At 46.1% G+C, this 27,278-nt stretch overlaps 1 protein-coding gene across 1 annotated transcript in view; it reads right to left on the minus strand.

Annotated features, from left to right (window-relative positions):
- The window catches only part of fmn1 (formin 1), a 639,512-nt gene that overhangs the window by 136,229 nt on the left and 476,005 nt on the right, over positions 1-27,278 (minus strand). Inside the window, 1 exon segment of the mRNA XM_072484913.1 lies at positions 24,775-24,826. Within this exon segment, the coding sequence (XP_072341014.1) occupies positions 24,775-24,826 (52 nt within the window).

The raw sequence follows: 27,278 nt of genomic DNA on the forward strand, positions 1-27,278 counted from the left end.
AAAGAGTGCCCCCACGGCACAGGCCCGCCCGCCGATTGGTTGGCCCCGATCGCGGGCCAGGCCACCGTGGGGGCACCCCCCGGGGCCAGATCGCCCCGCGCCCCCCCCCCCCCAGGACTCCGGAGCCCGCCCGTGCTGCCTTGTCCCACTGTTCGAAAGGTGGTTCAATCCACGCCGGTTGGCGTGGGTTGACAGCGGTGGGACTTTGACCCATCGCGGACCGGAGAATCGCCGGGGGTGGGCCCGCCGACCGGTGCGATTTCCGGTGGCGGAGAATTCGGGACACGGTGGGGGCAGGATTCATGCCGGCCCCCGGCGATTCTCCGACCCGGTGGGGGGTCGGAGAATCGCGCCCCATGATCTACATTTGGATCTTCGTGGGATCACTACAGTTGCGCGTGGACGCGACCCCACTGACCACTACCCCACAGGCCGTGAATGTTTCCCATCCCTGCCATACACTACATCCAGAGACAGCCACTGACACACCAACCTGGTGTGACAACCTTATAAAATGGTATTCCTTTTCACACATCGTAGAAGCACTGTTAGTCATAGCGATACTCTGCAGTGTCATCCAGACATTGAGACTTCGGAAATGGTGAAGGAAAGCCTCCCGCACTCTGGTATATACACTCAGACCCCCTATTTTCAGACTCCAGCAACCCCCCCACTCCCTCTAAGTAAATAAAGTGCATCGACTAATTTTTTGTTTGTTCCAATAAAAGATGTGAAATTCTGTACTTGACCGCCAAGATACAGAGAAATGTAATGCAGCTATTGTATAGTTTATACTGTTTGTAAATTCTTTTGATTGACTAAAGGTAGTTTAGAGAAGGCTAGTTAGAGGTTCTCGTGTTTTAAATGAAAAATAAATGTAATGCATGCTTGAATGTTTATAGCGCCCCTTAGAATCTTATAATGATGTGATGTAAATAAAAGCAATTTAGGTAAAGGTTCCAATCCATAGGACAGAGTAGGATAGAACCTGTCCTTGATTGCGGGTGCTCAACTTAGGCAAAGAACAAAGAAGATTCAGTGATATGATCATTCACGCTTCGCGTTGAGGATCACAAGGAGGGAGTGTAGCCATCTGGGATGGCCACTTTCAGTATACAAAATGGACACTCGCAGAGCCTATAGGGAAAAAATGGACAATACAAAGCAACAAGGAGGCACAGAGCCTGAATGTATATTTGGAAGGCAGTCGGCAGACGGAACCAAAACTCTGGGTCGATTTACATATTGATGGCCCATCTCCGGGAAACAAAGAACGAGTGCTCAGGTACAAAGAACAAAGAACAAAGAACAAAGAAATGTACAGCACAGGAACAGGCCCTTCGGCCCTCCAAGCCCGTGCCGACCATACTGCCCGACTAAACTACAATCTTCTACACTTCCTGGGTCCGTATCCTTCTATTCCCATCCTATTCATATATTTGTCAAGATGCCCCTTAAATGTCCCTATCGTCCCTGCCTCCACTACCTCCTCCGGTAGTGAGTTCCAGGCACCCACTACCCTCTGCGTAAAAAACTTGCCTCGTACATCTACTCTAAACTTTGCCCCTCTCACCTTAAACCTATGCCCCCTAGTAATTGACCCCTCTACCCTGGGGAAAAGCCTCTGACTATCCACTCTGTCTATGCCCCTCATAATTTTGTATACCTCTATCAGGTCGCCCCTCAACCTCCTTCGTTCCAGTGAGAACAAACCGAGTTTATTCAATCGCTCCTCATAGCTTATGCCCTCCATACCAGGCAACATTCTGGTAAATCTCTTCTGCACCCTCTCTAAAGCCTCCACATCCTTCTGGTAGTGTGGCGACCAGAATTGAACACTATACTCCAAGTGTGGCCTAACTAAGGTTCTATACAGCTGCAACATGACTTGCCAATTCTTATACTCAATGCCCCGGCCAATGAAGGCAAGCATGCCGTATGCCTTCTTGACTACCTTCTCCACCTGTGTAGCCCCTTTCAGTGATCTGTGGACCTGTACTCCTAGATCTCTTTGACTTTCAATACTCTTGAGGGTTCTACCATTCACTGTATATTCCCTACCTGCATTAGCCCTTCCAAAATGCATTACCTCACATTTGTCCAGGTTAAACTCCATCTGCCATCTCTCCGCCCAAGTCTCCAGACAATCTAAATCCTGCTGTATCCTCAGACAGTCCTCATCGCTATCCGCAATTCCACCAACCTTTGTGTCGTCTGCAAACTTACTAATCAGACCAGTTACATTTTCCTCCAAACCATTTATATATACTACAAAGAGCAAAGGTCCCAGCACTGATCCCTGTGGAACACCACTGGTCACAGCCCTCCAATTAGAAAAGCATCCCTCCATTGCTACCCTCTGCCTTCTATGGCCTAGCCAGTTCTGTATCCACCTTGCCAGTTCACCCCTGATCCCGTGTGACTTCACCTTTTGTACTAGTCTACCATGAGGGACCTTGTCAAAGGCCTTACTGAAGTCCATATAGACAACATCTACTGCCCTACCTGCATCAATCATCTTAGTGACCTCCTCGAAAAACTCTATCAAGTTAGTGAGACACGACCTCCCCTTCACAAAACCGTGCTGCCTCTCACTAATACGTCCATTTGCTTCCAAATGGGAGTAGATCCTGTCTCGAAGAATTCTCTCCAGTAATTTCCCTACCACTGAAGTAAGGCTCACCGGCCTGTAGTTCCCGGGATTATCCCTGCCACCCTTCTTAAACAGAGGAACAACATTGGCTATTCTCCAGTCCTCCGGGACATCCCCTGAAGACAGCGAGGATCCAAAGATTTCTGTCAAGGCCTCAGCAATTTCCTCTCCAGCCTCCTTCAGTATTCTGGGGTAGATCCCATCTGGCCCTGGGGACTTATCTACCTTAATATTTTTTAAGACACCCAACACCTCGTCTTTTTGGATCACAATGTGACCCAGGCTATCTACACCCCCTTCTCCAGACTCAACATCTACCAATTCCTTCTCTTTGGTGAATACTGATGCAAAGTATTCATTTAGTACCTCGCCCATTTCCTCTGGCTCCACACATAGATTCCCTTGCCTATCCTTCAGTGGGCCAACCCTTTCCCTGGCTACCCTCTTGCTTTTTATGTAAGTGTAAAAAGCCTTGGGATTTTCCTTAACCCTATTTGCCAATGACTTTTCATGACCCCTTCTAGCCCTCCTGACTCCCTGCTTAAGTTCCTTCCTACTTTCCTTATATGCCACACAGGCTTCGTCTGTTCCCAGCCTTTTAGCCCTGACAAATGCCTCCTTTTTCTTTTTGACGAGGCCTACAATATCATTTGTCATCCAAGGTTCCCGAAAATTGCCGTATTTGTCTTTCTTCCTCACAGGAACATGCCTGTCCTGTATTCCTATCAACTGACACTTGAAAGCCTCCCACATGTCAGATGTTGATTTGCCCTCAAACATCCGCCCCCAATCTATGCTCTTCAGTTCCCGCCTAATATTGTTATAATTAGCCTTCCCCCAATTTAGCACATTCATCCTCGGACCACTCTTATCCTTGTCCACCAGTACTTTAAAACTTACTGAATTGTGGTCACTGTTACCGAAATGCTCCCCTACTGAAACATCTACCACCTGGCCGGGCTCATTCCCCAATACCAGGTCCAGTACCGCCTCTTCCCTAGTTGGACTGTTTACATATTGTTTTAAGAAGCCCTCCTGGATGCTCCTTACAAACTCTGCCCCGTCTAAGCCCCTGGCACTAAGTGAGTCCCAGTCAATATTGGGGAAGTTGAAGTCTCCCATCACCACAACCCTGTTGTTTTTACTCTTTTCCAAAATCTGTCTACCTATCTGCTCCTCTATCTCCCGCTGGCTGTTGGGAGGCCTGTAGTATACCCCCAACATTGTGACTGCACCCTTCTTATTCCTGATCTCTACCCATATAGCCTCACTGCCCTCTGAGGTGTCCTCTCGCTGTATAGCGGTGATACTCTCCTGAACAAGTAGCGCAACTCCGCCTCCCCTTTTACATCCCCCTCTATCCCGCCTGAAACATCTAAAACCTGGAACGTTTAGCTGCCAATCCTGCCCTTCCCTCAACCAGGTCTCTGTAATGGCAACAACATCATAGTTCCAAGTAGTAATCCAAGCTCTAAGTTCATCTGCCTTACCCGTAATGCTCCTTGCATTAAAACATATGCACTTCAGGCCACCAGACCCGCTGTGTTCAGCAACTTCTCCCCGTCTGCTCTGCCTCAGAGCCACACTGTCCATATTCCCTAGTTCTCCCTCAACGCTCTCACCTTCTGACCTATTGCTCCCGTGCCCACCCCCCTGCCATACTAGTTTAAACCCTCCCGTGTGACACTAGCAAATCTCGCGGCCAGGATATTTATGCCTCTCCGGTTTAGATGCAACCCGTCCATCTTATACAGGTCACACCTGCCCCGGAAGAGCTCCCAGTGGTCCAGATAACCGAAACCCTCCCTCCTACACCAGCTGTTTAGCCACGTGTTTGTCTGCTCTATCTTCCTATTTCTAGCCTCACTGGCACGTGGCACAGGGAGTAATCCCGAGATTACAACCCTCGAGGTCGATCCTGTCCCAGGCAGTCTGGCGCCACTACCCCAAACAGAAGACACAAACAAAGCAAGGCCAACAGCCACCTAGGACACGTCCAGCCATCAAGGCACCCGCCGCTTTATTGGCTTAGATCGATGATAATGATCCAGAAACGGACCAATTAATTGGGACCAAGTTTAAGGCCCGCCTAAAAGTGTGCAAAGCCCCTCCAAGTATAAGAAGGAACCCCCACGAAAGGTTCAGTCTCTTGGATTTGGCTCTCAAGCGGAGAGTCCCTTCCACCAGCACCACCAGAAGCAAGTAAGTTCAAGTTCAACGCTCGCTACCAGACGGACGACCTTAGCTGTACTCCTGTTACCTCTTCAAACCCAACAGCCTCAGATCCGAAAAACGGCCATTGTTCCTCTGACCTAAGTGGGCACCCGAAGTTAAGTATAGGTGTTAGTGATAGATACAGTTTAGCCTGTAGTGTTATTGTGCATGAGTAAATCATACTGTGTGTAAATAAAGTAGTATTGACTTTGAACTAACTAACTGGTGTATTGGCTCTTTGATCGGTATTCGGTTAAAACCTTGTGGCGGTATCGAGAGATACCTGGCGACCCAGAAAGCCTACTCATAATTAGGATTAAGAAAGGCAACCTTATTAACTGCCATATTTATAGCAAGTAAACAGAGCAACAATCTTCGCTACTCTTTTTCGTTTTAAATATTTGTAGAAACATTTGCTATCTGTTTTTATATTCTGAGCTCGTTTACTCTCATAATCTATCTTACTTTCCTTTATAGCTTTATTTTTGGCTTTTTGTTGACTTTTAAAGGTTTCCCAATCCTCTAGTTTCCCACTAAGCTTTGGCACTTTGTATGCCTTTATTTCCTTTATTTCTTCAGATATCCATGGTTGATTATCCCTTTTCCAACAGTCCTTCCTGTTCACTGGTATATACCTTTTGCTGAGCACTGTGAAAAATCTCTTTGAAAGTTCCTCAATTGTCTCACCATAAAGTTTTTGCTTCCAATCTACTTTAGCCAAATCCTCCCTCATCCTATTGTAGTCGTCTTTGTTTATGCACAAGGCACAAGACATAAAAATATTGGATTTTAACTTCTCACACTCCATCTGTATTTTAAATTCAACCATACTGTGTTTGCTCCTTCTGAGAGGATCCCTAACTATGAGATCATTAATTATTCCTGTCTCATTACACAGGACCAGATCTAGGCTTGCTTGCTTCCTCATGGGTTTCATTACATACTGTTTGAGGAAACTATTGTGGATATATTCAATGATCCCCTCCTCAAGGCTGCCCTGACCGACCTGGTTTGATCAATCGATTTGTAGATTGAAATCCCCCATAATAATAGCCATACCATTTTTACATGCATCAGTTATTTCTTTGTTTATTGCCTGTCCCACCATGATATTATTAATTGGTGGCCTATAGACTACGCCCATCAGTGAACTTTTCTCCTTACTATTTCTAATTTCCACTCAAATAGATTCAACCTTTTCTCTATGGAACCTATATTGTCTCCCACTTCCGACCTGATGTCATCCTTAAATATCAGAGCTACACCCTTACCTTCCTGTCTGCCTTCCGAATTGTCTGAAACCCCTGGATATTTAACTCCCTGTCGTGTCCATCCATCAACCATGTCTCTGTAATGGTCACTAAATCATACTCATTTACGATGATTTGTGCCATCAACTCATTCATCTTGTTATGCTATGAGCATTCAAGTAAAGTGCCTTTATGCTAGTTTTACTACCTTCTTTTTGAATCCTAACACCTCCATTAATAACATCTCCTGCGTTCTTCTTCCCTTAATCGTTTTTCATAACTTTCCATGTAGTTGAACCCACCTTCCCATGTGCTAACTTGCTGCTTTCCTTCCCATTAACCATTATACTTCCCGGAGTGTTACCCTTCCCTTCCCCCCACTTGCTAGTTTAAAGTCCTTGAGACTACTCTATGAGACTTCTGCCAAGGCACAGAAATGTTGTGACTTGAGAATCATAAATTGCTGAACTATTTGCACCATTTTGGTAAAAGCCTCATCAAAACAGCCGCTTATCCTCAACGGTCATTGTGTTTTATGAAATGACTACATTTTCACGTCGATTTAAAAAAAAAGATATTTTTATTCTCCTCCTTTTTCACATTTTCTCCCGAATTTACACCCACCAACAATAAACAATAATCGGCAACAGCTATGTCAATCCCCATAACAATAACAACGATCCCATCCTCCCACCAACCCCCAAACATCAGCCCGCATGTTTACATAAACAACTGACAAAAAGGAATCAGGGATTACCCATAGTCGCCATTAACACACACAGCCCCCCTACCCCAACCCTCCCACCATCCCCCCCAACTAATGTTCGATGTTATCCAGTTCTTGAAAGTGCATAATAAATAGTGCCCATTACTTGTAGAACCCCTCCGAGCTTCCCCTTAGTTCGAACTTAACCTTCTCAAGGGTCAAGTATTCCAACAGATCCCCCCGCCACGCCAGGGCACAGGGTGGAGAGGCTGCTCTCCATCCCAGCAGGATCCGCCTTCGGGCAATCAGCGAGGCGAAGGCTATGATAGCTGACTCCGCACCAGTTTGCAACCCTGGCTGGTCCGACACCCGAATATGGCCTCCTGGGGACCCGGGTCCAGTTTCACGCGCACCACCTTGGAAATTACCCTGAAAACCTCCTTCCAGTACTCCCCTAGCTTTGGACAGGACCAAAACACATGAACGTGATTAGCGCCCCCCCCGCCCCCCGCAATGCTCACACACATCTTCTACTCCTTCATAAAATCGTCTCATCCTCGCCCTCGTGAAGTGTGCTCTATATATCACCTTCAGTTGTATCAGCCCCAACCTCGAAAATGAGGTGGAGGCATTCACTCTCCGGAGCACCTCACACCAGACCCCTTCCTCTATATCCTCTCCCAACTTCCTCCCACTTTGCTTTGATCCCTTCCACTGGTGCCTTATCCTCTTCCAGAATAGCTCCGTACACCGCTGACAGTGTCCCCTTCTCCAGTCCCTTTGTTGTCAGCACCTCCTCTAGCAATGTGGAGGCCGGTTCCTCCGGGAAGCTCTGTATCTCCTTCCTGGCAAAATTCCGAATCTGCATGTATCTAAACATTTCCCCCTGCTCCAGCCCATACTTCGCTTCCAGCTCCCTCAATCCTGCAAACCGACCCCGAAGAAACAAATCTTTTAGCATCTTAATCCCCTTCTCTTCCCATTTCCGAAAACTTCAATCCCACCTCCCTGGCTCAAATCTGTGGTTCCCCCGAATCGGCATTTCCCTTGACTCTGCCCCAAACCCTAAGTGTTGACGAAATTGCCTCCAGATTTTCAATGAAGCTATTATTACCGGACTCCCTGAGTATTTCCCCGGAGCTATCGGGAGCGGCGCTGTTGCTAGTGCTTTCAGCCCCGACCCCCTGCACAAACTCTCCTCCATTCTGACCCACTGGGAATCAACCCCTCTGACCTAGCTCCGCACTTTCTCCACATTCGCCGCCCAGTAGTAGTACATCAGGTTCGGGAAACGCTAACCCCCTGCCTGCCTTGCCCTCTGTAGCCACTCTTTCTCACTCTGGCCACCTTCCCTCCCCATATGAACGAGGTAATCCTTCCCTCAATCTCCCAGAAAAAAGACTGGCAGGAAAATCGGTAGGCATTGAAAAATAAACAGAAATCGCGGCAACACATTCATTTTAACTGACTGTACCCGACCCGCCAGTTACACAGGGAGACCATCCCACCTTGCCAGATCGGCTTTCACTCTCCCCACCAAACTAGTGATGATGTATCTGTGAAGCCTCGCCCACACCCGGGCAACCTGCACCCCCAGATACCTAAAGTGAGTCCTTGCTCTACGGAATGGCAGCCCCTCCACCCATGTCCCCACCCCCGGCCGAGACACCACAAAATACTCACTCTTGTCCAGGTCCAGCTTGTCCCCCGAGAAAGACCCAAATACTCGCAGTAGCTCCAATATTCCTCCTATCGACGCACTTGGTTCCGACACATACAGCAGCAAGTCGTCGGCATATAAGGACACCCTATGGTCTATCCCCCCCCCCCCCGCACTATTCCTTTCCATGCTCCCGAACGTCTTAATGCGATGGCCAACGGCTCAATCGCAAGTGCAAACAGCAGGGGAGACATGGGACATCCCTGTCTCGTCCCACGGTGGAGAGAGAAATATCTCGAACTGATATTGTTTGTGCGGACATTCGCCTTCGGCTCCTTATATAATAGCTTTACCCTGTTCACAAATCTTGGTCCAATCCCAAACCACTCCAGCACTGCCATCAGGTACTGGAGTACTCCCTTCCCTATCGCCTCTTCAAACATCCCCACCACCCAGGGTGCCTACGTATCCTTGAATTTTTTATAATATTCCACCGGAAACCCATCCGGCCCTGCCACCTTCCCCGACTGCATCCTCCCAATCGCATCCTTTATCTCCTATTCCACTATTGCTCCTTCTAATGTAGCCATGTGCCCCTCCCCTAGCCTCGGGTACTCCAACCCATCTAGAAATTCTTGCATCTCACGGGTGGCTCTGACATGTACAACCTCTCATAAAACTCCTCAAAAACCTTGTTAATCAGCTCCGGAGCCACCACCAACTTCCCTGTCCTATCTCTCACCTGAAGAATTTCCCTTGCCGCTGCCTCCCTCCGGAGCTAACCTGCTAACATACTCCATACAGCCTTATCTCCATGTTCATAAACTGCATCCCTTGCTCGTCTCAGTTGGCGCACCGCCTTCCTGGTGGACAGTCGGTCGAAGCTCGTCTGTAGTTCCTTCCTCTTTTCCAGCTTCGCTGGATCCCCACCTTCTGCATACCTCCTATCTACCTCCAACGTCTCATCGATTACCTTCTGCCGCTCCAATCTCTCCTCTTTGTCCACCCTGGCCTTAAACAAAATTACCTCACCACCGCCTTTAGAGCCTCCCAGATAACTGCCTTCGACACCTCACCCGTACAGTTGAAACCTACATATTCCTTAATTACCTTTTCAATTTTCTCACAGAATACTTGGTTCCCCAAAAGCCCCACATCCAGTTTCCACCCCGGTCTCTGCGCTGCCCCCTTCTCCAGCACCACATCCACCCAATGTGGAGCATGATCTGACACTGCAATTGCAGAGTATTCCGACCCCTTGACACCAGCCAGCAAAGCCTTTCCCACCCCCAAAAAATCGATCCGCGAGTATACCTTATGGGCTGCTGAGAAAAACGAGTACTCCCGTTCCCTTGGGTGCAGGAACCTCCAAGGGTCCACCCCTCCCATTTCCACCATTAGCCCAGCCAGCGCCTTCGCCCCCCCCCCCCCCCCCGATAGGACCAGCGTGATGGGACCAGCGAGCGCGGCCGTGAACTGTCCAACCTTGGCTCCTGCACCAAGTTCCAGTCCCCACCCCCCACAATCAGCTCATGTGGGTCCAAGTCGGGAATGGCCCCGAACACCTTCCTCGCGAATCCCACACTCCCTGCTGAAAGCTAACAGTGAAATGCCTCCTTGATGATGAGATTCATATTTCTGAAAAGTCAATCAATCTCTCGGGCTCAGAAGGGAATAAACTAATTTAGCGTACCCAATTCATTTTTCCAAATTAAGGGGCAATTTAGCGTGGCCAATTGACCTACCCTGCACATGGGGAGAATGTGCAAACTCCACACGGACAGTGACCAAGAGCCGGGATCGAACCAGGGACCAATGCTAACCACTGTGCCACCGTACTGCCCTGTGGAGCCTGATTCTTACTTGTTGTGAGAGATATTTAAAAAATTTAATTTTACATTTTTTTCTCGCTATTTCTGTCGCTTTTCTTTCTTTGAATTCAATTTTTCATTCCCTCACTTTATTTCCCTTACTTCATCTGATTTGACTCCACTTCACCCTCCTTCTCCATCATTCCTTGGATTCTTCCTTAATCTGTAACTCTCATGAGATAAGCAGATAGACTGTGGTCCCATCATTCATCAATGCCCAGCCCACACATCCGGGGTAAAATATTTTTCAGCTGAAGGTTCAATGTAAAAACACAAGAAATAGGAGCTGGAGTAGACCATATAGCTCATTGAGCTGGTCCGCCATTCAATACGATCATGGCTGATCCTGGACTTCAACTCCACTTTCCCGTCCACTCCCATATCCCTCGATTCCTTGAGGCCAAACTTCTGCCTATCCCGGCCTTAAACGTATTCAATGATGCAACATACGCAACCCTGTGGGGTAGAGAATTCCCACCCCGTGTTTTAGATTCCTCAACCAGTGGAAACAATCTCTCGGTGGCCTGCTTCCCAGACTATCGACGCACTTGGTTCCGACACATACAGCAGCAAGTCGTCGGCATATAAGGACACCCAATGCTCTATCCCCCCCCGCACTATTCCTTTCCATGCTCCCAAACGTCTTAATGCGATGGCCAACGGCTCAATCACGAGTGCAAACAGCAGGGGAGACATAGGACATCCCTGTCTCATCCCACGGTGGAGAGAAAAGTATCTCAAACTGATATTGTTTGTGCGGACACTCGCCTTCGGCTCCTTATATAATAGCTTTACCCTGTTCACAAATCTTGGTCCAATCCCAAACCACTCCAGCACTGCCATCAGGTACCCCCATTCTACCTGATCAAATGCCTTCTCGGCATCCAATGCTCAACCACCTCTGTTTCCTTCCGTTCCGCCGGTGCCATAACGACATTCAAAACCCTCCTAATGTTCGAAAACAGGTGCCTCCCTTTCATGAACCCCGTCTGATCCTCCCCTATCACCTTCGGAAGGCACTCCTCCAACCTACCCGCCAGTACCTTCGCCAATACGTTTGCGTCCACATTCAGAAGTGATATGGGCCTATACGACCCACACTCCATCGGATCCTTAGCTTTTTTTAGCAACAGTGAAATCGATGCCTGCCGCAAGGTTTGTGGCCTTAAACGTATTCAATGATGCAACATACGCAACCCTCTGGGGTAGAGAATTCTACTATGCTCCCACTCCGTGTTTTAGATTCCTCAACCAGTGGAAACAATCTCTCGGTGGCCTGCTTCCCAGACTAGTCACTCCCCCAATCCATCTGGTCCAACCTGACCCGACCCCCCCCTTTCTCCCTTCACTGCAGGGAAAAGCGAATCATAATGGTCAGAGAATTCTGGCCATGACAGTCTGGTTGTAGAAAACTGGAGTTGAAGCACTTGTTTATTGAAGAGTGACTGAGATCTTAACTGTGCACATCACTTCCATTTTTAAATAATTTCAGATATCAAAACTCTCCAAGACACTTCACAAAAGGAGACGGGTGACAGCAATATCAGACAGTAAGCAGAAATTGGTAGAAGGTTAGGAAAGATGACTGATCGGAAGCTGAAAAGAAAAGTTTCCAAGACTGGCCATTACCCCAATCCATCTGGTCCAACCCGATCTGACCCCTTCAGAATCTAGTGGATCTCAATGAGATCACCTCTCTTTCTTCTAAACTTGAGAGAACATAGACCCAAATTACTCAGCTTCTCATCACAGGACAATCCCCTTATCCCAGGAACCAATTTAATGAACCTTCGTTGTCACCGCCTCCAATGCTACTTTATCCTTCCTTCAACATGAAGGAAAACTACACTCAACAGCAAAACTACACTCAGTATTCCAGATGTGAGACCAAAGAGGGGAACAAAAGGCTGTCGCAAGTGGGGAATGTTGCTAGATGCCTCATTCCAGAAAATCTGGTCAATAGGATTTGCTGCACCCAGCATGCCACTGGACATCCCTAAAATAGGACTAAAAATCGTCAACTACTGTAGGCACATGCACTAGATCGTAATATTGTAGCCCATAACTTCCTGGTTCCCCAACTTTGCATTTCGGGTACCCAAATGATACGCTGGGGAATATCTCTTGGAAGTTCCCATGTCAGGATTTACCCAGCAATTGCCCAGAAGCGCTAACTTCCTCTGGACAGTTGCGCTGGGCTGGGAACCATCGGACAGAAGCTAACTTTGGGCGATTCTGTTTTACCCTGATAGCTACTCTGAAAGAGATAGAAGGAAAAAAACACTTCTAACTCCAGAGTAATTATTAAAAAAATACAGACCCAAGTCGTACAGGACACCCCGCACACATTTGACCCCCTCCCCCGGGTGACCCATTGTATGACCCCTACCACCGAGTTGGTCTGACCACCTCGTTATCACTACCCCCCCCCCCCCACCCACAGGTCTGACCTTACCCTCCTGGTCCGACCCGAACCCCACCCCTCTGGACTGATTCCCCAACCCTAGGTTTGACCCCTCCCTCTCCCAGACTGATGACTCCACCCTCCCACCTCCCCTTCCCCCCCGCCCCCCTCCTCCACACCGCACTTCATAGTTCATAGACTGGCCATCCCCACAATCCATCTGGCCCTACCTGACCCGACACTTCCAGCCCCCTCTGTCCGACCCCTCCTCCCCGCCTCTGCACCACCAGTGGGAAAAAAGAATCGTAATGGCCGGAGAATTCTGGCCATGACGTTCTAGTTGTAGAAAATTGGAGTTGAAGCACTTGTTTATTGAAGAGTGACTGAGATCTAAACTATGCACACCACTTTCATTTTTAGATAAATTAAGATATCAAAACTCCCCAAGGCACTTCACAAAAAGAGATGGGGTGACAGCAATATCAGTCCCCAAGCAGAAATTGTGAGACGGTTAGGAAAGATGACTGGTAGGAAGCTGAAAAGAAAAGTTGTAATGACTGTTTTCAAAAATGTAAGATCACAGAAAACAGGATCACAGTGCCTCAAATATTTTGCAAGTGAGCACGAGCGTTTTGCAATCTGTGGTCTTGGACAGGACGTTAGGAAAGGATAGTAAGGGTCGGTTAAAAGATGAATGGGACGAGGGGTGGAATAATATGCTTGTGGCAGAATTCTGAACTTGCCCAATTTTTCTTGAGATTTTAGGAGGTCAGTGAGGAGAACATTGGAAGAATTAGGACTGAGAACACCAAAGGGATAGCTGAGGACTTCATTGGCTAGGGAAAAGTAGGGATGAAGGTGAGTGATATAGATTTAATTGCAAATTGACTTTTCTTCCCAAAAGCTCTAGCACCGCGGTAGTTGCTGGAAATATTGAATCAAGAACATCTTTTTGAAGAGGATACTAAATGAAAAACAGCATTCTGTCTTCTGAATATTTGCAAATAATAGCTGTGGTCTGACCAACTTGTGCTCCAAAACAATGTATCCATTTACATTATCTTAGAAATAGCAAAAGTATGAGTAGTGAGTTTATAAACATCTTTCACCATCTTAGGATATCCCAGTACAAAGTCTTACAACACCAGGTTAAAGTCAAACAGGTTTGTTTCGATGTCACTAGCTTTGGGAGCGCTGCTCCTTCCTCAGGTGAATGAAGAGGTCTGTTCCAGAAACACATATATAGACAAATTCAAAGATGCCAAACAATGCTAGGAATGCGAGCATTAGCAGGTGATTAAATCTTTACAGGAGAACACCACCCACCAGGTACGCGGTACATACTCGTGCGACTCGGCCAACGTTGTCTACCTCATACGCTGCAGGAAAGGATGTCCCGAAGCGTGGTACATTGGCGAGACCATGCAGACGCTGCGACAACGAATGAACGGACATCGCGCAACAATCACCAGGCAGGAATGTTCCCTTCCAGTCGGGGAACACTTCAGCAGTCAAGGGCATTCAGCCTCTGATCTCCGGGTAAGCGTTCTCCAAGGCGGCCTGCAGGACCCGCGACAACGCAGAATCGCCGAGCAGAAACTTATAGCCAAGTTCCGCACACATGAGTGCGGCCTCAACCGGGACCTGGGATTCATGTCACATTACATTCATCCCCCACCATCTGGCCTGCGAAATCCTACCAACTGTCCTGGCTTGAGACAATTCACACCTCTTTAACCTGGGGTTACCCCATCTCTGGATCTGTAAAGATTTAATCACCTGCTAATGCTCGCATTCCTAGCATTGTTTGGCATCTTTGAATTTGTCTATATATGTGTTTCTGGAACAGACCTCTTCATTCACCTGAGGAAGGAGCAGCGCTCCGAAAGCTAGTGACATCGAAACAAACCTGTTGGACTTTAACCTGGTGTTGTAAGACTTTGTACTGTGCTCACCCCAGTCCAACGCCGGCATCGCCACATCATAGGATATCCCAATGTACTTTATACCCAAAGTTCTTTGTGTCCAATTAGATATTTGTAAGTGTACTCATAGATAGTGTTAGAAGCCCGGATGGAAACCCAACTATTTGCAATTTATAGAACTGAGGAAATGTTACTGTACCATAGGAATGATAAAACTGACCGATGGGTATCTTTTATATTAAAATAAACTTTAATTTAATCACAGAATTAACCACATTAGCAACAAAGAAATAGCTCTCCAGTTAACAGTTACAGCAGTTCTTAAGTAAACAAGAAATCCTTAACTTACTTTCTAAACTTACCATTATATTCCAATTAAGCAGACCAATATATTTCAAATACCACTCACGAATAAAGTTTGCAAGCAGGGTTTTACATGCTTTTCTCTGAGAATCTTTAGTGAGAGAACCATTCAGGACCAAACTGAAACACGTCTGTTCAGATGACATTTCTAGGACCAACTGACTTTTCAGAAGGACCTGGCTCCTCTTATTAACTACATAATCTGTACCCAAAGCATAAGGCATTCTTTTGTCTCTTCTTACATTATGTTCCTTGAGTTGTTTAGCCTGGACCAAACACAATACCCCTCATAAATTATCTACATCCCAGGGGTCCTTCAAAAGTAAACAATATTCCATTAGCTACCTATCTGTAAACAAGTAAATGGTTCTCAAGACCTATTAGCAGAACACTTCACCTGCAAATCAATGATCACCTCACTTTTACAACATCTTAATCACAGTTCTAGCAGTCATACCATCTGCATGCATCTTAACCCAGGTTTTAATAACATTATTGCGAAAAAATATAAAATATGACAATTACATACATCCACCACAATAGGGAAATATGACCGCCAATTTGCACATAGCACGAACAACAATGAAAGGAGAGTTGGCCAAGAACCAGAGAGAACTCCCCTGCTGTACTTTGTATAGGTTCACAGCATTCTTTATGTTCACTTGAGAGTGCATCTATATCTTACTTCATCAGGAGTGGGACTTGAAACCGGAACCTTTTTCCCCAATTGTAAATTTGCAAATATAGATTGCTGAATCATAATTGGTGATTTTGATGAATTCCTCAGTCAGTCATTCTGATGTGAGGTTGGCCATGGTCTTAGGCCAAAACTAAATTAGTGCAAATCAATCAACTATATCCCTTTTATTACTTTAAAAATCTATGATTTAGAAATTAAACCAAAACGCATTTGGGAACAAAATATTCCCAGGATGTCTTTATTTAATGAATGCTTCAGATGCATAAATGGAAATTAAGGGCGGGATTCTCCCAAGCCCTCACATTGGGCGAAATTCTCCTACCCGCCCCGCCACATTTCTGCGCTGACCGGCCGGCGGGAGTCTCCGTAACGCCGGCCGGTCAATGGGGTTTCCCATTGTGGGGCAGCCCCACGCCGTCGGGAAACCCCCGGGCGCCGGCAGAACGGAGACTCCCGCCGGCGGAGAATGACGCCCATTGTGTTTGATGGCGGGCATTGTGGGAGAATTTGGTGGGAGGCTCAGAAATCGGTTTCACGCTGGCGGAAATATACAGCGGATCTTCTGCTCTGCATGCTACAGCAGGTTAGGAAACACGCTAGTGGCTGCCATGAACCTCATTTGCATCCGTTTAATGGGATGCAGATGAAGGCCTGAACCCTCACACCAGGATATCCGTGATGCTGGTGTGAAAGACATTCGGAACAACGTGGCGTGCAGATGTTGGGACTCATCTGAATAGTGTCTGGTGCTGTCTATGGAGTTTGGGATGGAGACCGCCAGCAATCCTGGATCCTTCAACTCCACAACAGTGGGTCGGGGAACTTCTGCAGGTGGTCCTTCCAAATTTGGGGTCCTGGAGGGGGTCCATCTTCCAGCCTCAGAATGTTCCTGGAGGTCCATCTTTATTCTCAGGAGGCCCATCTTCTGGTCTTAAGAGTGCTCTCGGAGGTCCACCTTCATTTTCAGGGAGTCCACCTTCTTTCTTCAGTACTGGGTCAGTGAAGTTGGGCACTTTTTCAGTGTGGCACCTGGACACAATGGTGGACCTCACACTATCCAGGTAAGCCCTGCCACTGAATATGGCGCAAAACACTCGGCTGCATAATCAATGAATTCGGTGCCAGAAGCTTTGCCGTGTTTTTGCACCGGCCTCTGCAGTGGACAACACTAACATTCTTGCTCCCGCTACAGCACGTAGTCTTAAATTGGGAGAATTCTGCTACAAGTCTTCGTGCAGCTTTAATTAAAAAAGTAAAGCCTCCATTGATAAGAAATGCAACAAAGCACTACACTGATTGAAGAGCTGAAGTGCCTCTATAGAGAGAATGAGAGGTTATTGAAACTGATATGGAGCACAACAAGGTTTAACCAGAGCAGAATCCAATCGGGTAATGCTATCTGACAGTTTGCTGCATTTCAAATACAATGAGGAAGAACAGTTCCAGTTGCTATGTTCATTCGCATTATAAATCCCTCTGGAGCAATTCCTCCACAAAACCCTCACTGTTTGCATTATCTCCACATTAGATTGTGTACCTTTTCAATGCTTTAACTAGTTTATTTCTTCTATAAATATTTTTGTACTATTTAAGATTTTTGTTGTGGCAAATATCACCGAAATTATTGCCCTTTTCATTTTGTCTTGTGGTATTCCTTGAATTTTTGTCTCTTGGGTTTTGTCTCCCTGAAATGTAGCAAATGTTTTTACAGAACAGTTCACAGTTTGGAATATAACTCCTAATACTTCGACTACAGGTAAAGCTGGATCCTTCCTTAGAAGAGCACAAGTCAAAAAAGATCTTTGATCTTTTGGAAGCAGAGCAATGAAATAAACTTGAGCTTTGCTGTTTCAAGATGTGACCTAACATTTTTCATGTATGACATGAAAGCTACAAGAATGCCTTTAAACTAATAACGCTCAAATTCTCACAATGGAAATTTATGTTCTCAATAACCCCAGGTTCATTTGGTTGTATAACTAAAGTCCACCTGCATGTCATATAGAGGTGAACATCATAAATGTGGAAAATGTAATGACCCATAAAATTTAGATATATTTAGAAGCCACTGAAATATAACAAATTGCAGTTGCATGTTAGCATAAAAAAAGGTCATTTAGATCTGGATACTCATTCAGAAATTATGTGCATGCAACAAACAGGATCAAAGAATGCGCAGTTAAAGTTGAGGCTGTGTACAATACAAATTGGTTATGAATAAATACAGTAGCGGCTCACTTCGACACAATGATATACCACACACTTTGATATCATATGCATTGTTTATGGCTCTCTTATTCACAGAAAAACCCTATAAATCATCCTCTCTATAATATCCTCTCCAGTAGTGGAGATCGTACCTCATTGACAACTTTGTAAAAAGGTTGTACTGCAGTAAAATAGAATTCAGTTGATGTCACATGGACACTTTGGAACTTGCCAACTGCTCAATGCAAGGAGCAAGGTATGTACCATAAATTAGGCCACTCTTTATTCCTGGGAAGAATTAACTCATGTGACTGCTTAAAATATAACTTTAAGTATATGTCTCTGGACAGCTCCTCACATTGTAAAAGATGGTGAGTGAGTGATAGAAGGCAAATTGGAGGGTGTGTCAGGAGAAATTTGACTGAAATGTTGTAAATCAGCATTGCCAGAGGCCAAAAAGCAGTTACTTGCTTGCCAGAAAAGAACACCATGTGGAACTTATGTATTATAGTGGTGGAAGGGGGGGGGGAATAATGAACATACCAAAATTTGGTCTTACACTTACGGCACGGCAAACCCTTGGCATTTGGGTGAAGACATGCAAAGTACAAATAACAAAACAAATTTGGCGCTTTTGCAGTGTCATGTGGAAGTCTTTGCCCAATAAAAATCCAGTGGATATTAGGAAGACAGAAATGGAAGATCCAATATTTTACAGAGGGAGTCCAGAGGGAGACTGGTCATTTCCAAAAAATGGCAACAGGAATGAATAATAAAGAATGAGTTTAAGTTAGCGCAATATTATTAATTGTCCTTGATGACATAGTAAAGAAAAGGAGAGAAAATTGCTGACCTTTAGCAAAAAGCTGGTGAATAACCATGTTCAAAGTATTAAAATGATAAATTATCCCCCAGAGATAAATATATGTTGTGCATATAATATTCAGCACCGTGCGCATTGCTTCAATTGAGATAATGAAGTTGTCAATCTAATTTATATTTAGCAAGCAATATAGTAATTTAAACGTGTTGGCAAATATGTGTGTGTTTTTCTCCTGTCTTAAGTAAATCATTACGCACATATACACCCCCCCCTCCCTTCCCCCCTCACTCCGCTCCCCCCCCCTCCCCACCCCCCCTGCCCGTGGTGTGCTTTCCTGTGGTGCAGGAAGTTTGCCATTTGCTGCCGTCTGGATCTTCCAGTCCCGTAATGTCACGCCAATTTGCGTGGCTCACCCGTCTTGCCACTGGGGAACCCGCAGTGCGGGGGTGTGGGGGGGGGGGTTGCCTTTGGCGGGATTGGAAGATTTCGCTAGTGGAAGTGCTGGAAAATCCCACCCATTGTGTCCACAAATCAACCCCCTCTTTGATGGTAAACTTGAGTAATAGGCTTATGCCTCATTTTATAGATAAATCTAATGTGCAAAATGTAAATTATTTTTCGTCCCTGAATGTTCTCCAAAATTAAAGGCTATAATTCATAAATAGGGTATTATGAATGATTATTTCCATAATGTCCCATGGCATTCAATATCCAGATGAGTTAATAAGAGCTGAAGTTTCTCTTAAACATCCTGTTGCTAATCTTCATCAACATTAAGGTCTTGATTCTCTTTGAGATGGTACGATGACAGGATGGTACTTCGACCTGCCACCCTGAGATCACAGCAACCCTCACCCGTTTTACTTGTTTGTGGATCAATTGTTCTGAAGGTGGACACTGAGCCTGCAATTCTCACCACAGGAGGGAGTTTGCTACAGCTGAAGCCAGAATGTAGTGCTGTTCCAATGTGACCACTGCTGCAGCACCAGAAGTGGCGGTGAGGGGCATCAAAGGGGTAGATCATGGCAAAGTTAAAGAAACTGTGGGCTGCAGTCCTACATACTGGGGGATGAGTGTGTGTGTGGGTGTATGTGTGTATTCTGAGTAATTTGAATTGAGGAAATTACCATCACTATCCTAGGCCTTAGCTCAATGTTTCACCAGGAGGTTTTACGCAACAATGGTAAGAGACACAGATAGTAGAAAAATTCCTGATTACTGCTGTGCACACCTATGAACAGACAGCAAAGCTAATATCCAAGCACAAGCACATGCAGCAACTGAGAAAGAGCATGCATTCCTCATTTGTAGCAGCATCATGGAACAATGATGCAATTGCACTGGAATCTCCAAAAATCCTCCATCTCAGGTGTGGCTCAGAGCAACGAGATAACCTGTCATCTACATATTCACAGACTGTCCTCTCAGCCCATTCGCTTTTTATAAAATGAATCAACACCTCTTGAGATACTAGATGGCAGGTTACACCTGGGTGAAGTGCTAGAAACAGAGGAAGAAATACACATTTAGATACTCCGGGACGTAGGGGTCAAAATATCTTTGATCTTTGAGGGTTCTTCTTGAGATTTTCTCGAAGGCTACGTTTTGTCTTTTTGGGGCTAATATTTGGTTTTCAGGGCTCTTTTTTCATTCTCACTAGCTCCTTTATTAAGTGATATGGTCACATAGTGATATTACCTCCTGTATCTCTGTTGACATATGGGGTATTTGGACTCACAGAAGCAAAATTAGAAGAATCCTTCAATATTCTCAATAATCATCAGTTATCCATGAAACTTAAAACCACTACACGCAAGGAAAGCATTAATTTCCTGGACACCACAGTATTTAAATTGGCAGAAGATAACAACAGACATAAGTTGGCAACAAAACCTTTTCTTTTCAAAATAACTGACTCACGCCTCTATACACAAAAAGCCTAAACACGCCTTCTGTGGACTGTTGGGGTCACGGCTATTGTGATTTCTTCACATCTGAACAAAAGTGGAAAATTTTAACCAGGTCCTTTTCAGAGCCTGTATTTCAGAGCTCAATCTCAGATTTAAATGTGACCATTGATCTAACATTGACAACTGCTGTTCGTGGAAGAGAGTTCCAAACTTCTACCATCCTTTGTGCGGAGAAATATTTCCAAATTTCACGACTGAACGATCTGGTTCTAGTTTTTAGATTTTGCTCCCAAGTCCTAGACTCCACTGAACCAATTGATAATTTCCTTCATTGCAACACCGACTACACTACAAAGAATTTCATTGATGGTAAATCACTTTGGGATGTCCTAAGGTCATAAAAAGCAAAATCAAAATACATGTTATTCATTACTTTTTGGGATCTCAGTACATGCAAAATGGCTGCATTGTTTTCTCTGACACAGTCACTGCACCTCAAGTAATTCATATTATATGAAATACTTTGGGATGTGAATATATGTAAATAAAAGCAAATATATGTTGTGAAATAAAACTGTTTAACATCAAAATAATCAAATTAGCACAGTGTTCATTACAATAGTATCCACTACATGTTTTCCCACACAGTAGCTCCTGAACTTATTCAGCCTTAAAACTAGAGAAGACATATCCATTTGCAAGGGATTCATACCTCAGTGACTTAAAGTTTCCTGACTTCCAGTTATCTGAGTATTCCGTTGTTGACAGGTTTAAAACTGTTCTCTATTCCTCACAGCCCCTCTCACCCTAGCAGGCTCTGCCCATCTCTTCCTGCAGTTACTCTTCACCACCCCGTTCGCCCCCACAGCCTCTCCACGCTCCCTCTTTTGAGACCAGCAGGAGTGCTCACAGGATGGCAGACCTCTGAAATTTGGTTGTCTGTGCTCATCCCCTTGTCTGTTGGCAGCAGGGTTCACTCTCACACAGGCGACGTTATATGGATTGTTCAACTGGCCCGAAGTCCAGATGTAAGGGGTGGGATTCTCCAACCCCCCCGCCGGGTCGGAGAATCCCCGGGGGGGCGGCGTGAATCCCGCCGCTCTGACACCGGCTGCCATATTCTCCGGCGCCAGTTTTCGGGCGGGGGCGGGGTTTACACCACGCCGGTTGGGGGCCGTTGGTAGTGGCCCCCCCAGCAATTCTCTGGGCCCCGATGGGCTGAGTGGCCGTCGGTTACTGGCCTGTCCCGCTGGTGTGAAATGGACATGGTCCCACACGGCGGGACCTGGCTGGTAGGACGACTAGTGGAGTCCTCGGGGGGGAGGGGGGGGGGGGGGGCGCGGGGGGATCCGGCCCTGGGGGGGGGGGAGGGCCCATGGTGGCCAGGCCCGCGATTGGGGCCTATCGATCTGCGGGCGGGCCTGTACCACGGGGGTATTCCTTCCTTCTGCGCCGGCCATGGCGGAGCCCTACAGAGGCCGGCGCGGAGAAGAAACCCCCTACGCATGCGTAAGAACACGCCGGCGGTTCCGCGCATGCACCTTAACATGCCGGCGGTTCTGCGCATGCGCGGGACCATGCCGGCCTTTTGCCGCCGGTTGGCGCGGTGCCAACCCCTCCGGCACCGGCCTAGCCCCCGGAAGTGCGGAGGATTCCAGGTGGCCCGACGCAGGAGTGGTTCGCGCCGTTCTTGGCGCCGGCGTCGGGCCATCCCGCCGATTGCGGGAGAATCCCGCCCAAGGTCTTAGAACCGCTTTTGGAAAAAGAGATGGTGGATTCTGTTGCCTGATCAGACTACAAAACTCATTTGGTAGAATGCCTCATCACCAGAACTTTCAAACAAACACCAAGATGTAGCTTGGCTAATGGTGAGAAGTGCCCTCTCCGTCAGATACTTTCTGCATGCCTGGAGATCATTGGCTCCGCATGCTGCCTCCAGGGTGGTTGCAGTGGGGTAGAGACTGTTGCACACCCCCTTCTAGAATGTGCCTTTACTAAAAGGGTCGAGTGGTGTTTGAGGCGGGTCATCCTGAACAGCACAGCTCAGCTCAGTTCAGGACCCAAGGCCATACCCTGAGATAAACATCAACTGCTGCTGGACGGCCATCAACTCAGTGAAATCATCACATGCAGATGTTCAGAAGATGAAATGTAAGGTGTCAAATATTTAACATAGAGGGTTCAATTCAACAGTGGCAGAAACAAATCTAAATTGTGATACGGAGTGAACTGCACCATGTTGAAATGTATCCACTGATGGCTCAAAAACAAAGCGCACCATTAAATTCTGAAGCCAAAACAACTAGAGTGTAAAGATAGTGGGCGGGATTTTCCACCGACCGATGCTGGAATTGCGGAACGCGATTGGGCGGAGAATCAGTTTTGAAGCCAAAATTGTGGCCGGCGCCAGTTTCACGACAAATCACAATTCTCCGGTGCCTCGACAGCGGAGTCGATGCGTTTCAGAAGGCATGTACAGTAAACGCTGCTGGCACTTTTTTTTTCTTCTCTATTAAAAAAAATTTAGAGTGCCCAATTCATTTTTTCCAATTAAGGGGCAATTTAGCGTGGCCAATCCACCTACCCTGCACATCTTTGCGTTGTGGGGGCTAACCCACTGCACCACCGCGCTGCCCAAACGCTGCTGGCATAACATTAGTGGGCCTGACGCGGTATTCTCCGAGGCCTCCACGATTCTCCGCCTCCACTGGGGCGAAATACTGATGGCGCAGTTCACCTGTGCTTTCAAAATTCGTGAAACTGGTGCCATGGCTGATGAGGGAGAGAGTGGAGGTGGGGCAGCGAGAGGCACGACCGTGGGCTGCCGGTTCTAACACTGGCCGGGCTGGCTAGGGGAGACACTGGCAGGGCTGGGGGGATGGGGTGACGGGGGAATTGGCCGTGTGGCTGAGGTGAATGGCCAAGGGCCTGGGGTGGTGTCCAACCATGGACCGCCATTGCTGCAGCCATCTTACTGCGCACACCACTGACCATCAACCTTGACCGTTGATTTTGCAGTGACATCGGTCGTATGGGTGTCCCCACCCCATCACCCACACACCCACCCTCCACCCCACAACCCCGCACCCCAGCCCCCACCCTACCACCCCCGCACCCCAATCTTTGCTATACTCGCCCTCCCCAAGCATCCGCCACCTACCGGCGGAGCATCGGGCCTGGGGGATGCCATGTGGCTGTATGAGCTGGAGTTGCTCGAGGAGGAGAAGGAAGCTGCAGTAGCGGAGGATGCAGCAGCTGAATAGGAGGATGGAGAGCCGGCCACCCAACAGCCAACGAGGAGGGGGAGGAGGAGATGGTGCAAAGGAGGCGCCGCATGAGGCCCACGTGTACCAGCAGTGCCAGTCATTCGAGGACCTGCGGGACCGGACATACTGCCGAAGACTCCGGCTGAGCAGGGGGACATGATCTGGCAGAAAGCCAGATCATGGCGCCCCTGGCACCGCGGGGGAAATGGGGCAGATACCCACTCCTGGTTACCGTCAAGGTGAAGGTTGCCCTGAACTCCCACGCCACGGGATCTTTCCAGGCGCTCAGTGGGGACCTCTCCGGGATCTCAGGAACGGAGAATCCCGCTGACTGACTGAGTATGTACAGCCCTTTCCTGGACGATGCATGCACAGAAGTCCCAAGGCTTGATGGAACTATAGTTCCTGAACTATGACTTCGATTCGAACCTACGCTAAGTTTTTTCTTTATTTTGTTTCATCACAATAGCAAACCTTGGCATGTAGATTGCAAGGACTCTACCAATCAGAGTTCACCTGCCAACCATTCAGCACCCTCTTCTCATGCATATAAATTATTGGTCCCTTTGAGATTTGGTATTCTTGCGAATCTGACCTGATGAGTACAGGATGAAAAGCTTGGACAGCACATCTCTTTTTTTCAGCAACATTCATGATCTGTACAACTAAGCCACGAGAAGAAGAAAAAACTTGTACTCAGGCAATAGTGAAAAACCAATTAACGTATCCTGCACATTATTTTTCAGCCAAAGCTGCTTTGGGTAAATGAAACAAACATAGACAACATGGTTGACGATTAACTAAGAATGCTGATAAAATACCTTTTCTGTGATTCTTCAAGATGTGCTTCTTCTACCGTAGTATCATTTTTTGCTAGAAATAAAAAAAAGTCAGATGTTATTATGCCAAAAGCAGAACCAAACACCTTATTGTCATAGTTACGGTGCAATAAAGATGCAACTTTATTGAGGCTTTATTCTTGATTTGGGACAGCGAGATGTTTTTGCCATTTTAGTTTATATTTGGAAAAAATAATAAAAGGGCATATTGTCTATCAATTTGTCGCAAAAATGCCAAAAGACATGAAGCAAGCAGTAAGAAAATCATCATACATAACATTGCTCTAATAGCTTGAATCAGCACCATTGGCATCATAAAGTTAAAGTAGTTTAATATTTAAAAGCAGATGTCAAACCTGTAACCACACGTTAATACCCAGTTAACTGTTACTCGTCATTCTAACTTTGCTCTTGTGTTTTATTTTATCAACTAAAAACCTTGATCAGATTATCATTCTTCAGAAATACTCATTTCCATTTTCGTGCAGTGGGTGCTAATTTATTAACACAACGGATGGAAATTTCTGGCTGTTCACACTGGCAAGACCTTCTGGTCCTGCCGACGATGCACCTCTGCTGTAGGTTTCCCAGTGACAAGCCCTATTGACAATGGCGGGACCAATAGATTCCGCTGTTGGCCAAACACACGACAAGTTGCGTGGGAAATCCCCCCCATTACTTGCATGGCAGCAATGCTGGAATTAATACTGATATCTTAATGCTAATTTACTGAGAACATCTTTGCAGTGATCAAGGATGAGATTCTCCGTTGCGAGTCCGTCCCGCTCCCGCTGCTGTGAGGATGGAGAATGTGGCGCTCAGCTAAATCTCCCGTTCACTACAGCAGGACTGGGGATTCCTGGCCCCTGTATTCATAACTAAGAATGTGGCAGTAAAGAAAAGGATTGGATTTTTAAGAGGCAACTGCTTTCAATTCGACACTTTTAAAAAAAGAAATGTAGGTTTAGAGTGAAAGATCTTGACTGACTTTGCTGTAAAAATGAAATAAAACTGACATGCTATTATACTCTTAAAAGGTCTATGGATGGTTAATGGGTAGATGTTTGTCTAATGGGTAGATGGGCCGGTTTAGCTCAGTGGGCTAGACAGTTTGTTTGAAATGCAGAACAAGGCCAGCAGTGCGGGTTCAATTCCCGTACCGGCTTACCTGAACAGGTGCCGGAATGTGGTGACTAGGGGCTTTTCACAGTAACTTCATACTTGTGACAATAAAAGATTATTATTATTAGACATCTTGAGGTCTTCAAAGTTTCTGTGCCGAGACCATGAGAATCTGAGCCTGTTGGAATATATAACTTGTGAACAAATATTCTGGATCATCTATATAAAGTTATTTTTGCCTAAAATACATTTTCTATGGGGTGTTTGCAAAAAGGCAAAACATTATGGATGTAATCCATGAGTGTGGTCAGAAAGAGGGCTGGTCACATTGGAACATCTTTCTTTGATGGTGAGGCCAGTGAGCATTAAGTGCGAGAAAGAGGGACCATTTCTCCATCAGGGTAGGAAGACCACAAAGCCAGTGATAGACAGGTGGCAAGAGGTGTCTGAGGCATTAACAGCATTACTCCGCCATGGCCAGAAGTCATAGCCATGCCAATGAGATTCTTGACTCATCTGTTCCCAGCAGGTGAGCAGCAATGCTGGTATTCAGTACCTTGGGCGAATAGCAGGTTCAGTCTCGGTCTCTGCCCCCACTGATCTCTGACCAGTTGTGTTGGTAGTGCTATCCTGAAGACTGAGGAAATTCAAGGCCATGGTAATTATCCTTGTAATTAATTGCCATGCTTTTATAACTTCAACTAATGTAAAACAGCAGGGGAGGCGAGAGATGTGTTAAATTACCAGGGAAAAGAAAAGTACTGAAGAAAAACCGAGGGCGATCACAGCAATTAAATAAACCAGTGATGAGCCAGTTTGATATTTGACAGAAAGGAGCACATTAACCTGCTAAGTGAGGTAGTATTTCCATCAATAATGAAAGGTTATTACAATTTAAGTCTCTAATTTTCATTTAGAAAATGATATTTATAGAATTTAATCCAATTAATTAAAGGTAGCATTTCTACTCTTTTTCCTAGCCTGTACAATGAAGGTTTATTATATCTAGCACCATTGGAATTCTTATAATTTATATGTTTATCAATTAAATTAATAGGAATTTTGTGTTCTGTGCAGAACTCTGCATTTTCAGTGGGAAAATTAAAGGAAGCAGAAATTACCAATGATAGTGTTATCATATCATTGTTTAATACAGTCATCACATTTCTCACTTTACTATTTAAATGAATGGCAATAGCTCCTGTTAAGTTAGTAGAAATGAGAGCACAGCTTGTATTATAACACTATTGATAGTAATTTATTGATGGAAATAATCTTCAGTTGTAGTTTTCTAATTTAAGCAAATCAATAACCGGTGGAAAATCACTTCTTGCCCTCCTCGGCACACCAACTAGTTCCTCAAG

Source organism: Scyliorhinus torazame, chromosome 2, assembly GCF_047496885.1.
Source record: "Scyliorhinus torazame isolate Kashiwa2021f chromosome 2, sScyTor2.1, whole genome shotgun sequence".
NCBI lineage: Eukaryota > Metazoa > Chordata > Chondrichthyes > Carcharhiniformes > Scyliorhinidae > Scyliorhinus > Scyliorhinus torazame.